This window comes from Erythrolamprus reginae, chromosome Z, assembly GCF_031021105.1.
Source record: "Erythrolamprus reginae isolate rEryReg1 chromosome Z, rEryReg1.hap1, whole genome shotgun sequence".
NCBI classification, from domain to species: Eukaryota; Metazoa; Chordata; class Lepidosauria; order Squamata; family Dipsadidae; genus Erythrolamprus; species Erythrolamprus reginae.
This window is the reverse complement of record NC_091963.1, coordinates 47,953,593-47,970,050: the sequence shown is the minus strand read 5'-3', so window position 1 is coordinate 47,970,050 and position 16,458 is coordinate 47,953,593. Positions and strand designations below refer to the sequence as shown.

Genomic DNA, 16,458 nt, shown 5'->3' with positions numbered 1-16,458 from the left:
GATGTAAAGATAATTTGAATTCATAAGTTAATTCTCAATTGATAATTTAAATTGATATAATGATAACTGATATAATCTAAGCTATATATTAATATAAATATGTTTCCACAAAATAGCATGTTTTGTTTTGCATTTTGTAATCAATAGGATGCCACCATTCTTATTGTGGAGATGGCTATCGTCATGAAGGTGCAGAAGAATGTGATGGGAATGACTTTGGATACTTAACGTGCAAAACCTATCTTCCTGGGTATGATAATTTTATAACTGAATTATAGAAGATGTGTTTTGATTAAACAAATATGAATTCAAAGGAAGAAGGAAGAGGGCGGCAGTATAATTATTTTCAGGGCAAGGAAGGGTAATTAATAAGGGAGAGACAGGCTTTCTGAAGCTTAAAGAACAATCTTCTGTATTTGCTTAGAGGTGATAAGAAATATTGATTTCATCCTAAATCAAGAATTGTAGAGAGGTAGTGATGTGAGTCTGCAAAATTATTCATTCACCTCTGATTATTTGGAAAATAAAGAGGAATTAAATTCTGAAGTAAAAAGATTGTAGGAGTAATTTTGTTCTAGGGATAGTTGCATATCATCAGAAATATTTGATCTTATTATAAAGACATACACAATAATATATGCACAGACCACTTAATTCTCAAATAACTGTGGAATTCTCAGACAACTGAAGGACAAAAAATTGTGGAGAAGGGTGGTAGTCTCCTCAAATTTGCCATACTCTGGAATTGGAGAAAACTTATCAGAAAAAGTTATTTTAGATTTAAATTTGCTTGTATTTATGTATTTATGTATTTATATATTTATATTTAAAAATGAAGTTGCAAGGGGCTGTTATGCCATCTTTGTATTTGAGCCTCCTGTTCCTGTGAAATAACATGTCCTTTAATATTCTGTTGTTTGTTGTCATGGAGTAGTTATACTCTGGTACTGGCTCTATAGGCAAAAGAAGAAATACAAATCCTAGGTGTTTGAGCTAATCTGGTGAACCTCTGTATTATTATTTTTATCTGAGCTCCCAGGTTGCTGTGTGGGTGATGCGGGGGCTTGTGTTCTGAAAGTATGTTGGATAATTCCTATTGTGGTTTAATGGCTTTCATCTTGTATTGGATCTTGGTTGAGGGGCTGCTTTCTAATCCTACCACTCTGCCAAGGAGTTTTGAAATATTCTATCTTGAACGGATTTCTGCCTACAATATTTGCTTTGCTTATGAATAGAGCCATCTAGATATTAGCTTATTTCAATAGGATATTTATCTCAAGGCTTGTCATCTGCTGTCGGCTATTAAGAAAAGATGGGGCTGCTTTCTATATTTAAGAGCATGTGTCTCTATTTCTCCTTTAGGGAAATATAATATTAATATCCTGCCATTTTAATATTTCCCAAAATATTTCATACTTCTAGGAGGAGGAGATTTTCCCAATTGGTTGCTGCAGAAAGTTAATTGAAAGATGGGAAGCTGCATATTTTTTATAATAATAAAAAAAAATATTTTAAAAGACTAAAGGTAAAACAATGAGTAATATTCAAAATATGGATGAGTCTGCATTAAGGTGACCAGACATCCCGCTTTTGGTGGGACAGTCCCACTCTTTAGCAAATTGTCCCATATCCCACGGCGTTTTTAAAAAGTCCCGATTTTTGGGGATGGCCAGTTTGCAGAACTGCAGTCACTTGCTCTGGTTCCACAGCACGCCGCCACCGCGATGCCCCTCGCCTGCCTGGCCTTCCTGCTCGTCCACGCCTACAAGACGTGGGTCCTGAGCCTCCCCGTAGATGCCACTGAAGCTACCACCCTCCTCTTCACCACCGAAGCTGCCACCCTCCTCAGCAAGCGGCCCTGCACCATCCAAGCTAGGAGGAACTACACCCCTGCCCACGGCCACTGTCCTAAAGGTATTTTTACACACACACACAAAAAGTCATATGTCCCTCTTCCCCAATTACAAGCAGATTTGAGAATCTGGCAGTTTCAGAGCCATTCCCCCTGTTGAAGCAGAAAGCTCCCAGAACTGCCGCAGCCTTGATTCGCTTGTGGAAGGGCGCAAGCCCGGGCTTTTCCTCACCAATGCCATGAATTAGTCAGGGAGCGCTGAGCAAACAACTTTTCGAGCTGCGAGCTCATTCGTTCGCAGGCTAGTCATGACAGTATTGGGAAGCTCCTTCCGCGACCCTGCAAAGGATTTCAGGAATGCCTGGCAGTTTGAAGCCAGATAAGGAATAGCCCTTCAATGACCACTACAATTTGCAAGTTTTAAAAAGAGACAGAGCTGCCCCTACCTCTAGCCTGTTTTTTAGCAAGTTGTCGTCCGTTCGTCCGTTCGTCCCCTGCAATGGTGTCCCGCTTTTAAAAGAGACAGAGCATCCCCTACATCTGGCCTGCTTTTTAGCAAATTGTCGTTTGTCATCCGTCCCAGCAACCCACTCACCTCGCAATGGTATCCCGCTTTACCTAAATTATAAACCGGTCACTTTAGTCCACATCCGAAATTAAAAGTGAAATTTGGTTATATTAGTTATATTAGTATATCAATTATTATATTATTATTATTATTATTATTATTATTATTATTATTATTATTATTTATTGGATTTGTATGCCACCCCTCTCTGCAGACTCTAGATTAAACTAAACATTAAATGTGTAGTTAATTATATCTAATTAATGATTTCAGTAAATGCATTTCAGTTCTTTTATTGTTTGGTAACATTTGAGTGGGCTTCAGGAAATGGACTATTGTTTTAGAGTGAAAAGGCCTGGTGTTACACATTTACTTTTGTATGGCCTCCTAAAAATGAATAAAGGAAATGAGGATTTTTATAAACCTTCTTCCCATTTCCTAACTATGTTTGAATGTTGTTCCATGCTGCTTGGAACATTTCTAAGAAACAAAAAAGAATGACATACAAGTAAGGTAAAGGTTCCCCCACACATGTGGGCTAGTTGTTTCTGGCTGTAGAGGGCAGTGCTCATCTCTGTTTCTAAGCTGAAGAGCCAGCACTGTACAAAGACATCTCAACGGTCATGTGGCCAGCATAACTAAACACTAAAGGCACACGGAGCACTGTTAATTTCTCACCAACAGTGGTCCCTATTTTTCTACTTGCATTTTTTACATTCTTTAGAACTGCTAGGTTGGCAGAAGCTGGGAAAAATAATGGGAACTCATCCCATTACGTGGCAATAGGGATTCAAACTGCTGAACAGACAACCTTCTGCATCTTAGCCACTGAACCACCGCGTCACTTACGGTACTACGTACAAATATTTCTAGGATAATGTTACAATAGCGCTAAACAAGTTTTACTTACAACAATTCATCAATGTTGTGCCTGTTGTAGCTCTTCCACCATCATAACTGTGATTTGGGAACTTGGCAACTGACGAGCATTTATTTATTTATTTATTCTATTTTCATGCCGCCCTTCTCCTTAGACTCAGAGACGGCTTACAACATGTTATGAATAGCACTTATTGCCTCCACAATCCAGTTCCTCATTTTACCCACCTCGGAAGGATGGAAGGCTGAGTCAACCTTGAGCCGGTGATGAGATTTGAACCGCTGACCTACAGATGTACGGTCAGCTTCAGTGGCCTGCAGTATAGCACTCTACCTCCTGCACCACCCCGGCTCCTTTATAATGTTTGTAGCATCCTAGGATCATGATTGCCATTTAGAGCCTTCCCTGCCAGCTTCCCACAAGCCAAGTCAATGAGAAAGCAGCAGGGAGGGTAGCAAATTGCTTCTGTTCCCCTTCTTTTTCTCTTGAGGAAACTATGGAGTTTGAGATCCCTGTCTGCACTTGCATAGTCACATTCCCACCTCCAACTGTGTTTGACCCAGACCACAGCATCCATTCCCTGTGTATTTTCACTCCAGCATTTATCCACCATCCTATTTGCAAATTGCCTAGGGTGATTGTGATTTGCAACTTTCTGCTGGTTTCCCCATTAACTTTGCTTGTTAAAAGGCCACAGAAAATCTTAAGACATGGTCATTGGTCAGGTGATATCCTCACTTAACTACCTTTGAGAGAGGAACATAATTTGGCTTCCTTTTTGTCTCCAAATACAGAACACATTTACTATTGAGAAATCCTCTGTTCACTTGATCTGGGCACCCACAACATCTACACACAAAGATCGATGTTACTACTAAGATAGTAAAATTTGTTTTGAAGGCTTTCTTGACAGTTGTCAGCAAGTTGTCTAGACAAACCAAACATGAACACAAAGTCACAAATTACTAAAATTTAATTTAATTTTTTTTAAAACTATAGTTCCAGTACCAGAATCCTCCTCTTCTGCAAGATTATTTTTATTTCTGAAGTTCCTAATCATTCACATACTGGAACTTTCTCCAAAAATATTGCTGTAGTTCTTCCCAGCAAGATACTTAACTTGGGTCTCTGTTTGCTTGCAATCTGACTTATATGTATTAGAAAGACCAGTTTTCTCTGGTCAGCAATCTTTTTACCTCCAGCGGCTGTTGTTCTGCATGCTGTCAAATGTTCTTGCTATTTTACGGGAAGCATTTAATTTGTAAATGAAATTATCTGCAAAGCCCTTGTGGGACATTCTAATTGGCAGGAATAAGAAAGATAGGTCTGCCAAAACTCAGCTGAGTTGATGGCCTATATCTAATTAAAACTTGCCATAGCACTATGTCTCGCTGTAGATCTGTTTTGAAAGGCAAATGATTGTATGTACATAATTGTTGCAAACCCTGAAAAAGATTATCTACTGATAGTGAAAATTAAAAACAGGGCTTCAGTTCCAGGAGGCCCTCTTGGGCAGTTCCCTGGTGAATTTTTTTATCTGCAGGCTGCCCAGTTTGTTACAAGAGCTTACAGAACATCTACCCTGTTTCCCCGATAGTAAGACACCCCCGATTGTAAGACGTATCGGGGGTTTCAGGGAGGTCGGCTAATATAAGCCATACCCCGAAAGTAAGACATATGTCTTACTTTCGGGGAAACACGGGGGTATTGCCGCCTTCCTCTCATCTAGCTGCGCGCCGCCTCCTGCCCACGTCCGCACTGTCCCCCTCTCCATACGTTGCCGCGTCTGCCACCTCCCTCTGATCTTAATGAGCGCCGCCTCCTGCCCACTTCTGCGCCGCCCCCCCTCCATACGTCACCACGTCTGCCGCCTCCGTCTGATCCAAATGAGCGCCGCCTCCTGTCCACTTCCGTGCCGCTCCCCCTCTCCATACGTCACTGCGCCGTCCCCCTCTCCATACGTCACCGCGCCGTCCCCTGCACTTGTCACTGCCGCCTCCTGCTTAAAATACGGTAATGCACACAGTATTAATCATACATCAGTAAAACATACACACTGGCATACTGGGGTATCATCTGCTGTTTTGTGGTGAATACAATACTGTTCAGGTTGTTAATAAATGTTAATTTTATGGTTAAAACAAAAAATTTGACAATTTTTTTCCAACATAAGACATACCCCAAAAGTAAGACATAGTGGGGCTTTTGGGGATAAAAAGAAAGTAAGACACTGTCTTACTTTCGGGGAAACACGGTACATGATTTTGTAATTCTTCAACATATATTTTCTAATCCTTAGCAATTTACATTTTATCAGCTGTTGTTTCTTTGCTTCCTTCTATGGAATCCACTTGGCAGAAAAATTTGGAAGAGAAGTGGAAGAATAAAAGGCATAACACCTATACAGAACTTCACTCTGTACTTTATTTCTGTTCTTTTTAAAAATCGCACCTTTATTACTTTATAAGTAAATGAGGGTAGCAAGCATACCTAAAATAATCCACTTATTTTCCTCATAACAACAACCCTTTGAAATGGGTTAGACTATGTTGTGGTTCAGCCTGAGGCTGCTCAGGGACCAGCTGTGTCTCTGCTGGCTCCATGCCCGGAGGAGGATGACAGCGAAGAGGAGGGGGCTGAGCAGTTGGATGGGGGAGGGGACAGCCAGGAACGAGATGAGGATGAACAGCATGAGAGCCCCGGGGGGGGGGGGGGGCTCTCCCCAGCCAGTAGCTTGGAATCATTAGGGGATGACGCACAAGCTGTCATTGACATGCGACAGAGACGTTCAAAGCAAAGAAAGGAACAGTTAAAGAAATATTATCACCATTGAATTAGAAACAGCTGGTTTTGGGTGTGGTCCTCATCAGCAGGGTTTAAAAGGCAGGCAAGCCCCTGAAGCCATGTGGAGTGTTATCAATTGGAGTTACGGTGTCCTGCTTTGTTCTCGGCGTCTCTGTTCCTGGCTTGTGGCCCAGCAGTTTGGAAGACCCATGGGAGGTGTAGGTCTGCTATCTACAGCCTCGGCTTGGCAGCAAGAATCCTGTATTGCTGCATGGACTTTTGCCTTCGTGGATATATCTGAAGATACAGCATTTTCCTGTTTGTAAGGACATTTTCTGTTACCTGTGTTTTTCTTGAATTTTATAAACTGCCTTTGCCTTTTACCGGTGAGTTTGGCTTCTCTTTTTGGGTTGGTATTGGCTTCCGGAGTGACCCAGACAGAACAGACTACGAAGGAGTTACTGACACAAAATAGCTCAGCTGACTTCCCCCCCCCAAAAATACAGGATTAGAGCTCACAAACTCCTGATTTCTAAAACAAGACCTTAATCACTAGACCGGATTTTAGTAGTTTGTATCAACAATGCTTGATTAGGAGTTTCTCCAAATAGTGGAATGACGGGCATAACTAATGCCAATAGTAGATTATTTAAACTAAAAGGGGGCTTATTTTGCATTATCTTCTTGTGACAATTTTCTTTCTTTCTTTGATTTTGAACATAATTAAATTAAATTTAAATATATTAAGAATTGGTTTTGAATCTAAGGGATTTAAACTCTGTTTAATTGAGCACCATTTTCTTCCAGTTTGGATAAAATATTTGCTATACTTATTTTATTTATTTGTTTGTTTGTTTATTTTGTCCAATACATAATACACATTGAAGAGAATAGATATGTAATAATATAAATAAAGAAAAGAATAGGAGAAAAGATATAAAAGTATAGGTGAACATATTTGAAAGGAAGAAAAGATAAATGAGATAAGGAGAGACAATTGTACAGGGGGTGGAAGGCACACTGGTGCCCTTATGCACGCCCCTATACACAAGATAACTTTCAGTTCCTGTTCTTTTTAAGGGTTCATTTTAAATAAAATTAAGCCTTCTTAGGTGTGCTATGAGTAGAAACATAGATACAAGTAGAAATACTGTAATCAATATACACAATACATCAATTACAAAGGGCAGCTTTACTTGGAGAAGCTTACATCCAATGACAATGTAAATAGCATCAGACAAGAACTTCTTCCTATTCCAAATCTTTGGGAAGGACCCAATAATTGGATAAAAATGACTAACAGCGCAGTGAACTGTAATAAATAATAACATTTAAATTAGGGAGAAACTGGGAACATTGTGGCAAGACAGCAAGCTCCAGTGGGGTTCACAAAAATTCAGACTGACAAACCGCTGTGTGTGTGGGTGTCTTTGGAACTGCCTGAAGGGATGGAGAAGAAGGAGAGGAATCTCAGGCGACCAAAGAGGATCAGGCAAGTTCCTTGAATGGACAGACAGAGCTCTTCGGACCAGCAGCAGATATGGTGGCCATTTTTGAATGACCACTACAAAGCTGGGGCAACTGGACCAACTTAGGTGCAGAGTGATGTTTGAATGGAGTGCTGAAATCGGGTGAGAGAATAACCAACTCACAATTAAAAGGCAATTTCAAATTTGGATTTTTAAAGAATTTCCCAAACTGAAAATAGTGGCTAATTGGCATTTGGGAATTGTGCAGTTGAAAGAAAGAAAGCAGAGGCTAAAATTTTAAAGTCCACAGAGAATATTTTGGTTACAATTGTAATTGGAGAAATATAAAATAATAAAAGGGTAAAAACTGGGAGAAAAGTTTGTTTGTTTGTATGGATTTAAAGTTTTTTGACAGCTTTCACAATCAGCTGATTTAAGTGTATTGTGGTTTGGAAAGTGCCATCTGCTGGAGAAAAGAAAATACTGCAACATGTTGTGGAATCTAAAAGAGGACAGCTGTGTAACCGGATCTTATTCATTTGTCAAGTACACATTGGTAATATACATTGATATAACATAGCTTATATATATAAGATGGGTACTGATAAGCGGAAATATTAGGACAGGGACAGTAGGCACACTGGTGTGCTTATGCATGCCCCTTACTGACCTCTTAGGAATCTGGTGAGGTCAACAGTGGATAGTCTAAGGGTAAAGTTTTGAGGATTTGGTGAAGAAACTATGGAGTCAGTTAGTGAGTTCCAGGCATTAACTACTCGATTGCTAAAGTCATATTTTCTACAGTCAAGTTTGAAGTGGTTCACTTTGATTTTGTATCTGCTGTGTGTTCGTGTATTGTTGGGGTTGAAGCTGAAAAAGTCATTGACAGGAAGGATATTGTAGCAGATAATTTTAAGAACTATGCTTAGGCTGTGCCGAAAGCAACATAGTTTTAAGGATTCTAAGCCTAGGATTTCAAGTCTGGTTGTGTAAGGCAGTGTTTCCCAACCTTTTTGGAGCCGCGGCACATTTTTCATATTTTCAAAATCCTGGGGAACATTGGGGGGGGGGGGCGCTAAAAAAAGTTTGGATTAAAAAAATCTCTCTTCCTCCCTTTCGCTCTATTTCTCTCTCCCTCTTTCTCTCTCTTCCTTCCTTTCTCTCTCCATCCCTCTTTCTTTCTCTCTTCCTTCCTTCTTCTCTTTCTGTCTCCTCCTTCCTCTCTCATCTCTCTTTCCTTCCTCTCCCTCCCTTTCTCTCTTTCCTTTCTCTCCCTTTCTGTCTATCCTTTCTATCTCTCACCCCTTCTCCCTCTTTCATTCCCTTTCTCTCCCTCCCTTTCTCTCTCATTCCTTTCTCTCCCTCTTTCCTTTCTATCTCTCTTTCTTTTTCTCCCTCCTTCATATCTTCTTTCTCTCCCCCCTTCCTCCCTGTTTCCTTTCTCCCCCTCCCTTTCTCTTCCTTTTTCTCTATCCTTTCTACTTCTTACTCTTTCTTTCTCTCCCTCCTTCATTCAATTTTCTCTCCCTCTCTCCCTCCCTTTCTCTCTCCTTCCTTTCTCTCCCTCCCTTGTTCTCCCCTGGGGCTGCCTGTGCCTGCCCTGCACCACCCAACACGGACGGACAGCCCCCGGTCGTCGGTTTGTCGCCCCCCCCCACACGGAGGGAGATCAGCCACTGGAGGGAAATCGGGCTGGCGGGGGCGGCGAATCCACCTCCCCACTCGGGTGGAGGGAGATCGGGCTGGCGAGGGCGGTGGATCTGCATCCCCAGCCACTGGAGGGAAATCGGGCTGGCGGGGGGTGGCGAATCCACCTCCCCACTCGGGTGGAGGGAAATCGGGCTGGCGGGGGCGGCGAATCCACCTCCCCACTCGGGTGGAGGGAGATCGGGCTGGCGAGGGCGGTGGATCCGCGTCCCCAGCCGCGCGGAGGGAAATCGGGCAGGCGGGCGGGTGGCCGCGGCTCCCTGTGCGCCCCTGGAAAAGGGTGCGCGAGGGGGCATTTTGGGGTGTGTTGGCGTGCGCAGCCTACAGGGAACAGTGCCCGGGGCCGCTGCAGCCGGCAGCCTGTTTCCGCTGCCAGTGCCCTCCCACCGGGCCCCAAAGGACACTTGCCGCCGACGCCATTGAAGGCGGGAAAAAGCCACGAAGAATGAAGCTCTCTTTCTTCCTGCCTTCCTTCTTTGGGGCGCAGCAGGAGAGCGCCAGAAACCGCGGCATCGGGCAGGAGCCGGGAGGTCGGAGGCACCGGCAGCTCCCCGCCCAGCTGTCGCTGTCGCGGCACACCTGGCTGTGTCTCGCGGCACACTAGTGTGCCGCGGCACACCGGTTGGGAAACGCTGGTGTAAGGTATACTGTTATGGGTAGAGGAATGGAGGGTTCTTCTCATAAAGTATCTCTGGACACTTTCTAATGTATTTATGTCCGATTTGCGGTATGGGTTCTAGACAGATGAGCTGTTTTCAAGGATTGGTCTGGCAAATGTTTTGTATGTTGTGGTTATTAGTGTGATATTACTGGAGAAGAAGCTACATGAGATTAGGTTAACAACTCTTTTTTGGGGGGATATAATTTTTTATTTTTCTCCACCATAAAATAAAACCATGCATAAATTCAAACACTACAACAATGATCCTTTTACCATATGTGGTAGACTTGTTCAGAAGCACATAAATATTGGATACAAACTCAACATTGGATTCAGAAGATTTTGAGAAAGCCTATTGAATTAAAACCTGAAATATACCTTCTGGATGTTTTACCAGATAATTTTAGCAGAGAATAAATATACAGTTGTACCTCTACCTAAGAACTTAATTTGTTCTGTGACCAGGTTTTTAAGTAGAAAAGTTCATAAGAAGAAGCAATATTTCCCATAGGAATCAATGTAAAAGCAAATAATGTGAGCAAACCCATCCCAAAAATTTCTAAAATTCTTCCCTTCCTCTGCCTCGCCCCCAACACACACACACACACGCTCATGGTCACATGCTCGGTCCAACACACATACAAACACACATGCCTCTTCCTATTCCTTGTCTTCCCTAGGCTAGGAAGTGCCCCTTTCCTTTTTTTTTGTACAAAGCAGAGCCCATCTGCCAAGCAGACCTTAGTGACTCTGGAGTAAGGGGAAGGCTTGGAAGTTCATGATGACCCTGTGGCGCTTCCAGTTCTCCCGTCACTTTGCCTGCCTCCCGCCGATTGTCCGCTTCCCTGGCTCGCCGCTCCAGTCAGCTTCCCAGATGCTGTCTTGAATGAGCCGTTTGCGATGTCCCTGCGGCACATGAGACAGGGAGAGGTGGCCATGCTTCTCTCCGCTGGCTTCCGCCCGCTCCTCCCAATCTCTTTAAAGCTGATTCGAGGGGTGAAAAAAGTTTGTAAGTGAAAAATGGTTTGAGAGAGGAGGCAAAAAAATCTTGAACACCCGGTTCATATCTAGAAAAGTTCATAAGTTTGTAGGTAGAGGAACCACTGTATTTAATTATACATATAGCAATGGCTGTGAGGATTGCCTATGCACAAAACTGGAAATTGAATAGGGTTCCAACTGAATGGGAAGTCTTGAGAAAAGTTATGGACTGTGCAGAGATGAATAGATTGACTTTGAAACTTAAAGATGAACAAGATTTGGATTATTATAAAATTTGGGGAAAATTTTATCATTGGATAGAAAGTTAAAAGATATTTATATTTTATTAATTAACTATTTTTGGAGTTGAGACAAAAGAATTGAGATATACTGGAATCCAGATGGGGAAGATAAAAAATGGTAGTAGTACTATATTATAATATAATACAAAACTTAGTTATTAATACTATCTTAAACATATAGATTTTTTTTTAGATTATGACTGTTGGAGTATGAGAAGATTTTTTAAAATCTTATATACATATAAAGTCGCTATTAGTTATAAGTTGACATTGGATTAATTAACTAGTCAAATGGAGACATGAAAGTTTAAATTAAGATTTGGATGAATAAGATTTCACTAATGTTTATATTGAGGTAATATTCTACTGTAGGGTGGAAAAAAGGGGTGTTTTTTTTGAAGTTTAATACTTTACAATGTTGTATAAGGTTATTGAATTTTAAATGAGGAAAGAGATATAAGAGCCTCCATTGAATGTTTAATAAGAAAAAGGGAAAAAATATGTGCGACATACAAATCTAATTAATAATAATAATAATAATTATTATTATTATTATTATTATTATTATTATTATTATTATTATTATTATTATTATTATGTCAGTACAACACAGCAAACGAGATCACTATGCTGGATTTCGTATTTCATCACCAGTCGGGCGCTTTCCAAGCACCTAGGACTGGGTGATGTAGCGTCGAATTATGTTTGCCGATCCCAGTAAAGTGGCCTTTTGCAATTAACAGATGGAGATTTTGTCAATTCCAATGGTTTTCAAATGTCCGCTGGGATCCTTTGGTACTGCGCCCAGCATGCCAAGTACCACTGGGACCACTTTCACGGGCTTATGCCAGAGTCGTTGCAGCTCGATTTTTAGATCTTCGTATTTCACTAATTTCTCTAGCTGCTTCTCCTCAATTCCGCTATCTCCTGGGATTGCGATGTCGATGATCCATACTTTCTTTTTCTCCACGATCACAGTGTCTGGTTTGTTATGCTTCAGAATTCAGTCAGTCTGAAGTTGGAAGTCCCACAGAAGTTTTGCTTGCTCATTTTCGACCACTTTTTTGGGCTTATGATCCCATCAGTTCTTTGCCACTGGTAAATGGTAGTTCCGGCACAAGTTCCAGTGGATCATCCAGTGGATTATTATTATTATTATTATTATTATTATTATTATTATTATTATTATTATTAAAGACTCTTGAAGCCTTTTGGCAATGTTATTGCAGTGTGCTTTGGCACTTAGGTCATTTGATATTCCAAGGTCTTTGACAGAGTGAGGGTCATCTGCAAGATCTTTTTTATTCAGCTTGTATTCTTTTTGCCAAAGTGTAGGACAGATCATTTGTTGGTTGAGTTGCCGGATGTTTGACCATTCTGACACAAAGTCAAGGTCTTCTTGGAGGATAGCAGTGTTGTTGGGGATTTTGAATATTTTTACATCATCAACAAAGAGAATGCAGTCGCTTATAATGTAATTGCAAAGGTTATTTACATAGAATATAAAGAGTGTTGGTCCTAGTACGCTGCCTTGGGGTACACTACTGTTGACAGGAATGGGATTTGATAGAGTGCTCCCCTCCAAGTCTTTGGGGAGGGACGGCATAGAAAACAACTTTTTGCCTGTTTGAAGGAACGCAATTATCCGTCATGTAGGGGTCCAGAGATGCCATAGGATTTCAGTTTTAGGTATAGTTTATTGTGAACCACTGAACTGAAGGATTTACAGAAGTCTATGTAAATTGAATCTATTGTTTTGCCCTGGTCACGTTTTCAGGTCCATATGTTTTTGCAATGTTGTAGTTGTAGATTGCAGGATAAATTTTTCTTGAAACGGAATTGATTGTTTGAAAGTAGGTTGTTAGTTTCTAGGTGGAGAGTAATGGATTGGTATATGATTGATTTCATGGATTTGCATGTGATACAGCATAGAGATTGGTCTGTAATTGATTTAATAAATAAATAAGTTATAATAAATAATTTATATGTCAAGTCTGTCTTATCTTTTCTCTTAGGTCTTATGGAAAATTACGCTGCACTTCTTACTGTTACATTGACTCTACAGATTGTCGCTATTTTACATGAAAAGTGAATGTGAGAAAGGAGTAACCCATATATGACATGCATGCATCAGGTGCTACATTAGTATCATCAAACCAAGACTGGACGATAAATAAACAATCAATGCTGCAACAATATTGTCATGTTGCCATGATGATTGGAAATAAGTGTTAATTGCCTGATCACAGTGGAAGAAAATTGGACCATCCTTTCCTGTCTTAATAGAAAATATCCAGTGACAATAAGACTCAAGATTTAACTTTTTCATGACTGGCTGAAGGAATTTTCCTGTGTATCAAGAACAGAAACAAACCAAAGGAACACTATATTTGACTTCATACTGTTAGGTTATTAAAATACAATAATACCTCAATTTAGCACTGTTAGTTCTTCAAATAAGCTCTTCAGGTTTTCTTAACAATCCTTTAACTTTTAAAGGATAAAAGCAAATCATAATTTGTTGGCAGTGTTTATAAGGAGTCTTTCATTTTTATTTTTTAATTATTATTATTGCAATGTAAAATTTGTACATGCTTTAGCTGCCTGAATTACTTGGAAACATTTTATGTTTGTTGGTTTGGGCAATTTAAGCAGCCCAAACCCTTCTAATGTTGTATTAAATATCACTGAATTCATTCTGACTTAACTTCTGTGCGGATGTGCCCCAAAAGAGCTGAAGAGAAATAAAGACCAGGGTGAAATCCAGCAAATTGTCACAGGTTCTGGATAACTGGTAGAGGATATTTTGAGTAGTTTAGACAACCGACAAATACCATCTCTGGCTGGCCCCAGAGTGGGGTGGGAATGGAGATTTTGCAGTATCCTTCCCCTGCCATGCCCATCAAGACCCACCATGCCCACAAAACCATGCCAACAAAACCGGTAGTAAAAAAAAAAATTGGATTTCATCATTGAATAAAGACTATTTAGTTTTAGTTTTTTTAAAAAATAAAGCATTAAATATTAAAACAAAAGAGATGCAATGCGTTTAAATCATACTTGCTGACAGTTTAAATGGGACAGTTAGGAAGGAACCATTTGCTGGCTAATAACACCAATGAAATAGATAGACACCATTCAGAATTCTAGGAATAGGATCAGCTTCTGATGTTAAAAGAAATAATGCCTTGAGCTCATATTCCAGTCAGCTAGAGCCAACATGGCCAATAGATGAGTAATGATGGAAAGTACAGTTCAGCACATTGTATTTAAAAACTAAGGACTCCTATGCAAGTTTATATAGATGCCAGTTTCATACCCAGTGGGTCTAAACATTCAGGAAAGTGTGGGTGGTAGTCAGATTTCCTGCAAATTCAGAACAGTGGCTCATACAGAGCAAACTAGTGAATATGCTCTTCCAGGCATTATATTCATGAAAATATTTGAAAAATAATAAGATCCTAACTGAATTCATCTAAAATATACTGTTACATTTACCATTGCATGGAAAGCTTTTTTACGAATGCCTCTTCATATAAACTTTCCGAGATACGAACCTGGTGTTTAAGATTTGTTTGCCTCTTCTTAAGAACCATTTTCACCTTACGAACCCGAGCCCGGGTGCATGCACTCTCTTACTGTGCGTGCACTCTCTTACTGCCGCAGGGATTCCCCTGCCTTGTGACAGCCACCACCGGGATTTCCCATTTGCTTGCCGTCCCCACCGGGATTCCCTGCCTCTGGACTGCCAACGTTGACTATTGTTGGCCAAAGCGCCTGGGATTTTCCCTTAGCTTGTGGCAGCAGTCCGGAGGCGGGGAATCCCGGCCATGGCAAGGACTGGAGCTTCAGCCTCAGAGAAGGCTCCCTGGCTCGCACTCTGTGCCTGGCATCCATTTCCTCTGGGGGAGTCCCTTCAAGGCACCCAAAACAGTGGGCTTTAACTCCCCACTCTCCCCACAGACTCGAGAACTGTCTTAATTGGAAGGAGCGGCAGGGGGAGAAGCGGAAGTGAGGAGGAGAGACATGTGCCCTTCTCCTCCTTCTCCTATTGATCCTGCTCCACACAGAACAAACTAGAGACCAAAAAAAGTGAAAAGGCTTCTTGATTGGGGAGTGCAGCTGCCAGGGATGAGGGTGCATGTGAGCAGGCGGGGAGAAGAAGGAGGAGGAAACAGAATGAATGAAGGTCTGCCTTCCTGCTTAGCATTCCGAGCCCCCTCCTCAAATACCCAGCCGCTGACAAACCCCCCCCCCCCCCAGAACGGGCCTGGATCCCAGGCTGCCTGCTCACACAGCTGCCAGTAGTTTCCCTTCAGGGAGAGACCATGTGATTCACCTCACCCCCACCCCCGCGGTAGTTTCTGCAGCGGTGGCCAAAAGAGAGTGGTGCCCATGGAGTCCTTAGGTGGATGTGACTCCAGAGCTGCTGCTTGCCCACGGCACCCTGCATGTGGCTCAAGGCAGCGACTGCCATGGGTGCTTGGGTCCACCGCCAAAGGCCGGAGAGGGAGTCAAAAGTGGGTAAAAATGCCAGTAGCCTGCCAAATGCTGTCATCACTGCTTGACTAGTGAAGAGTCATGGAGGAACAGCTTGGGAACGGCCCAACAGCCCCCACAGAGGCATCAAGCAGCTGAGCCAAGGGGGCCCTTGCGCGCCGCCTCTACTTCGCATTATGCCTTTTCATCCCTTTCTCTCCCCCCCCTTGCGTGGTGGTGGGGGTCGTATTCGGTGGGCTACCTGGCATTTTTAGCAGCTGGGAAACAGGCAAGGTGAGCTTCTCCAAGGCTTCCTCTGAAGAGGGATCCCAGCAAAAAGGAGTTGTCACTTAAAGTCGTTCACAAGAAAGAAAAAGGAGACAATGAGGCTGTCTCGCATTTTCGCAAATCTTGGTGCATCGACCAGGCTACCTAGGACGCTTCTAGTTGTGAACCGAACAGAGACACCTTTCGCACAATTCTCCAGCAGACAATCCTCCATCCGCTTGCTCCCGAGTAAAGGTCCTTGGATATTTCTCTTTCTCTCCCCCTCCCAAATGGCAGCCCTCCTGTGGTGGCAGCGGCATTTGGTAGGCTACCAAGACTCCATGGGCATCGCTCTCTTTTGACTACCACAGCAGAAACAACCACAGGGGTGTGGGCGAGGTGAATCGCACTCTCTCTCCCTGAAGGGAAACTACTGGCAGCTGTGGGAGAGGGCAGCCCGGGATCCAGGCCCATTCTGGGGGGGCTCTGACATGGGAGACACCGCAAT

At 42.1% G+C, this 16,458-nt stretch overlaps 1 protein-coding gene across 1 annotated transcript in view; it reads left to right on the top strand.

Moving 5' to 3' along the window:
• Nucleotides 1–13,638, top strand: part of COLQ (collagen like tail subunit of asymmetric acetylcholinesterase) — a 78,781-nt gene extending 65,143 nt beyond the window's left edge. Inside the window, exons 18-19 of the mRNA XM_070728241.1 lie at nucleotides 148–250; nucleotides 13,220–13,638. Coding sequence (XP_070584342.1) covers nucleotides 148–250; nucleotides 13,220–13,289 — 173 coding nt within the window. The 3' untranslated portion in view covers nucleotides 13,290–13,638. The remainder of the gene's footprint in view (nucleotides 1–147; nucleotides 251–13,219) is intronic.
• The last annotated feature ends 2,820 nt before the right edge of the window (nucleotides 13,639–16,458 follow it).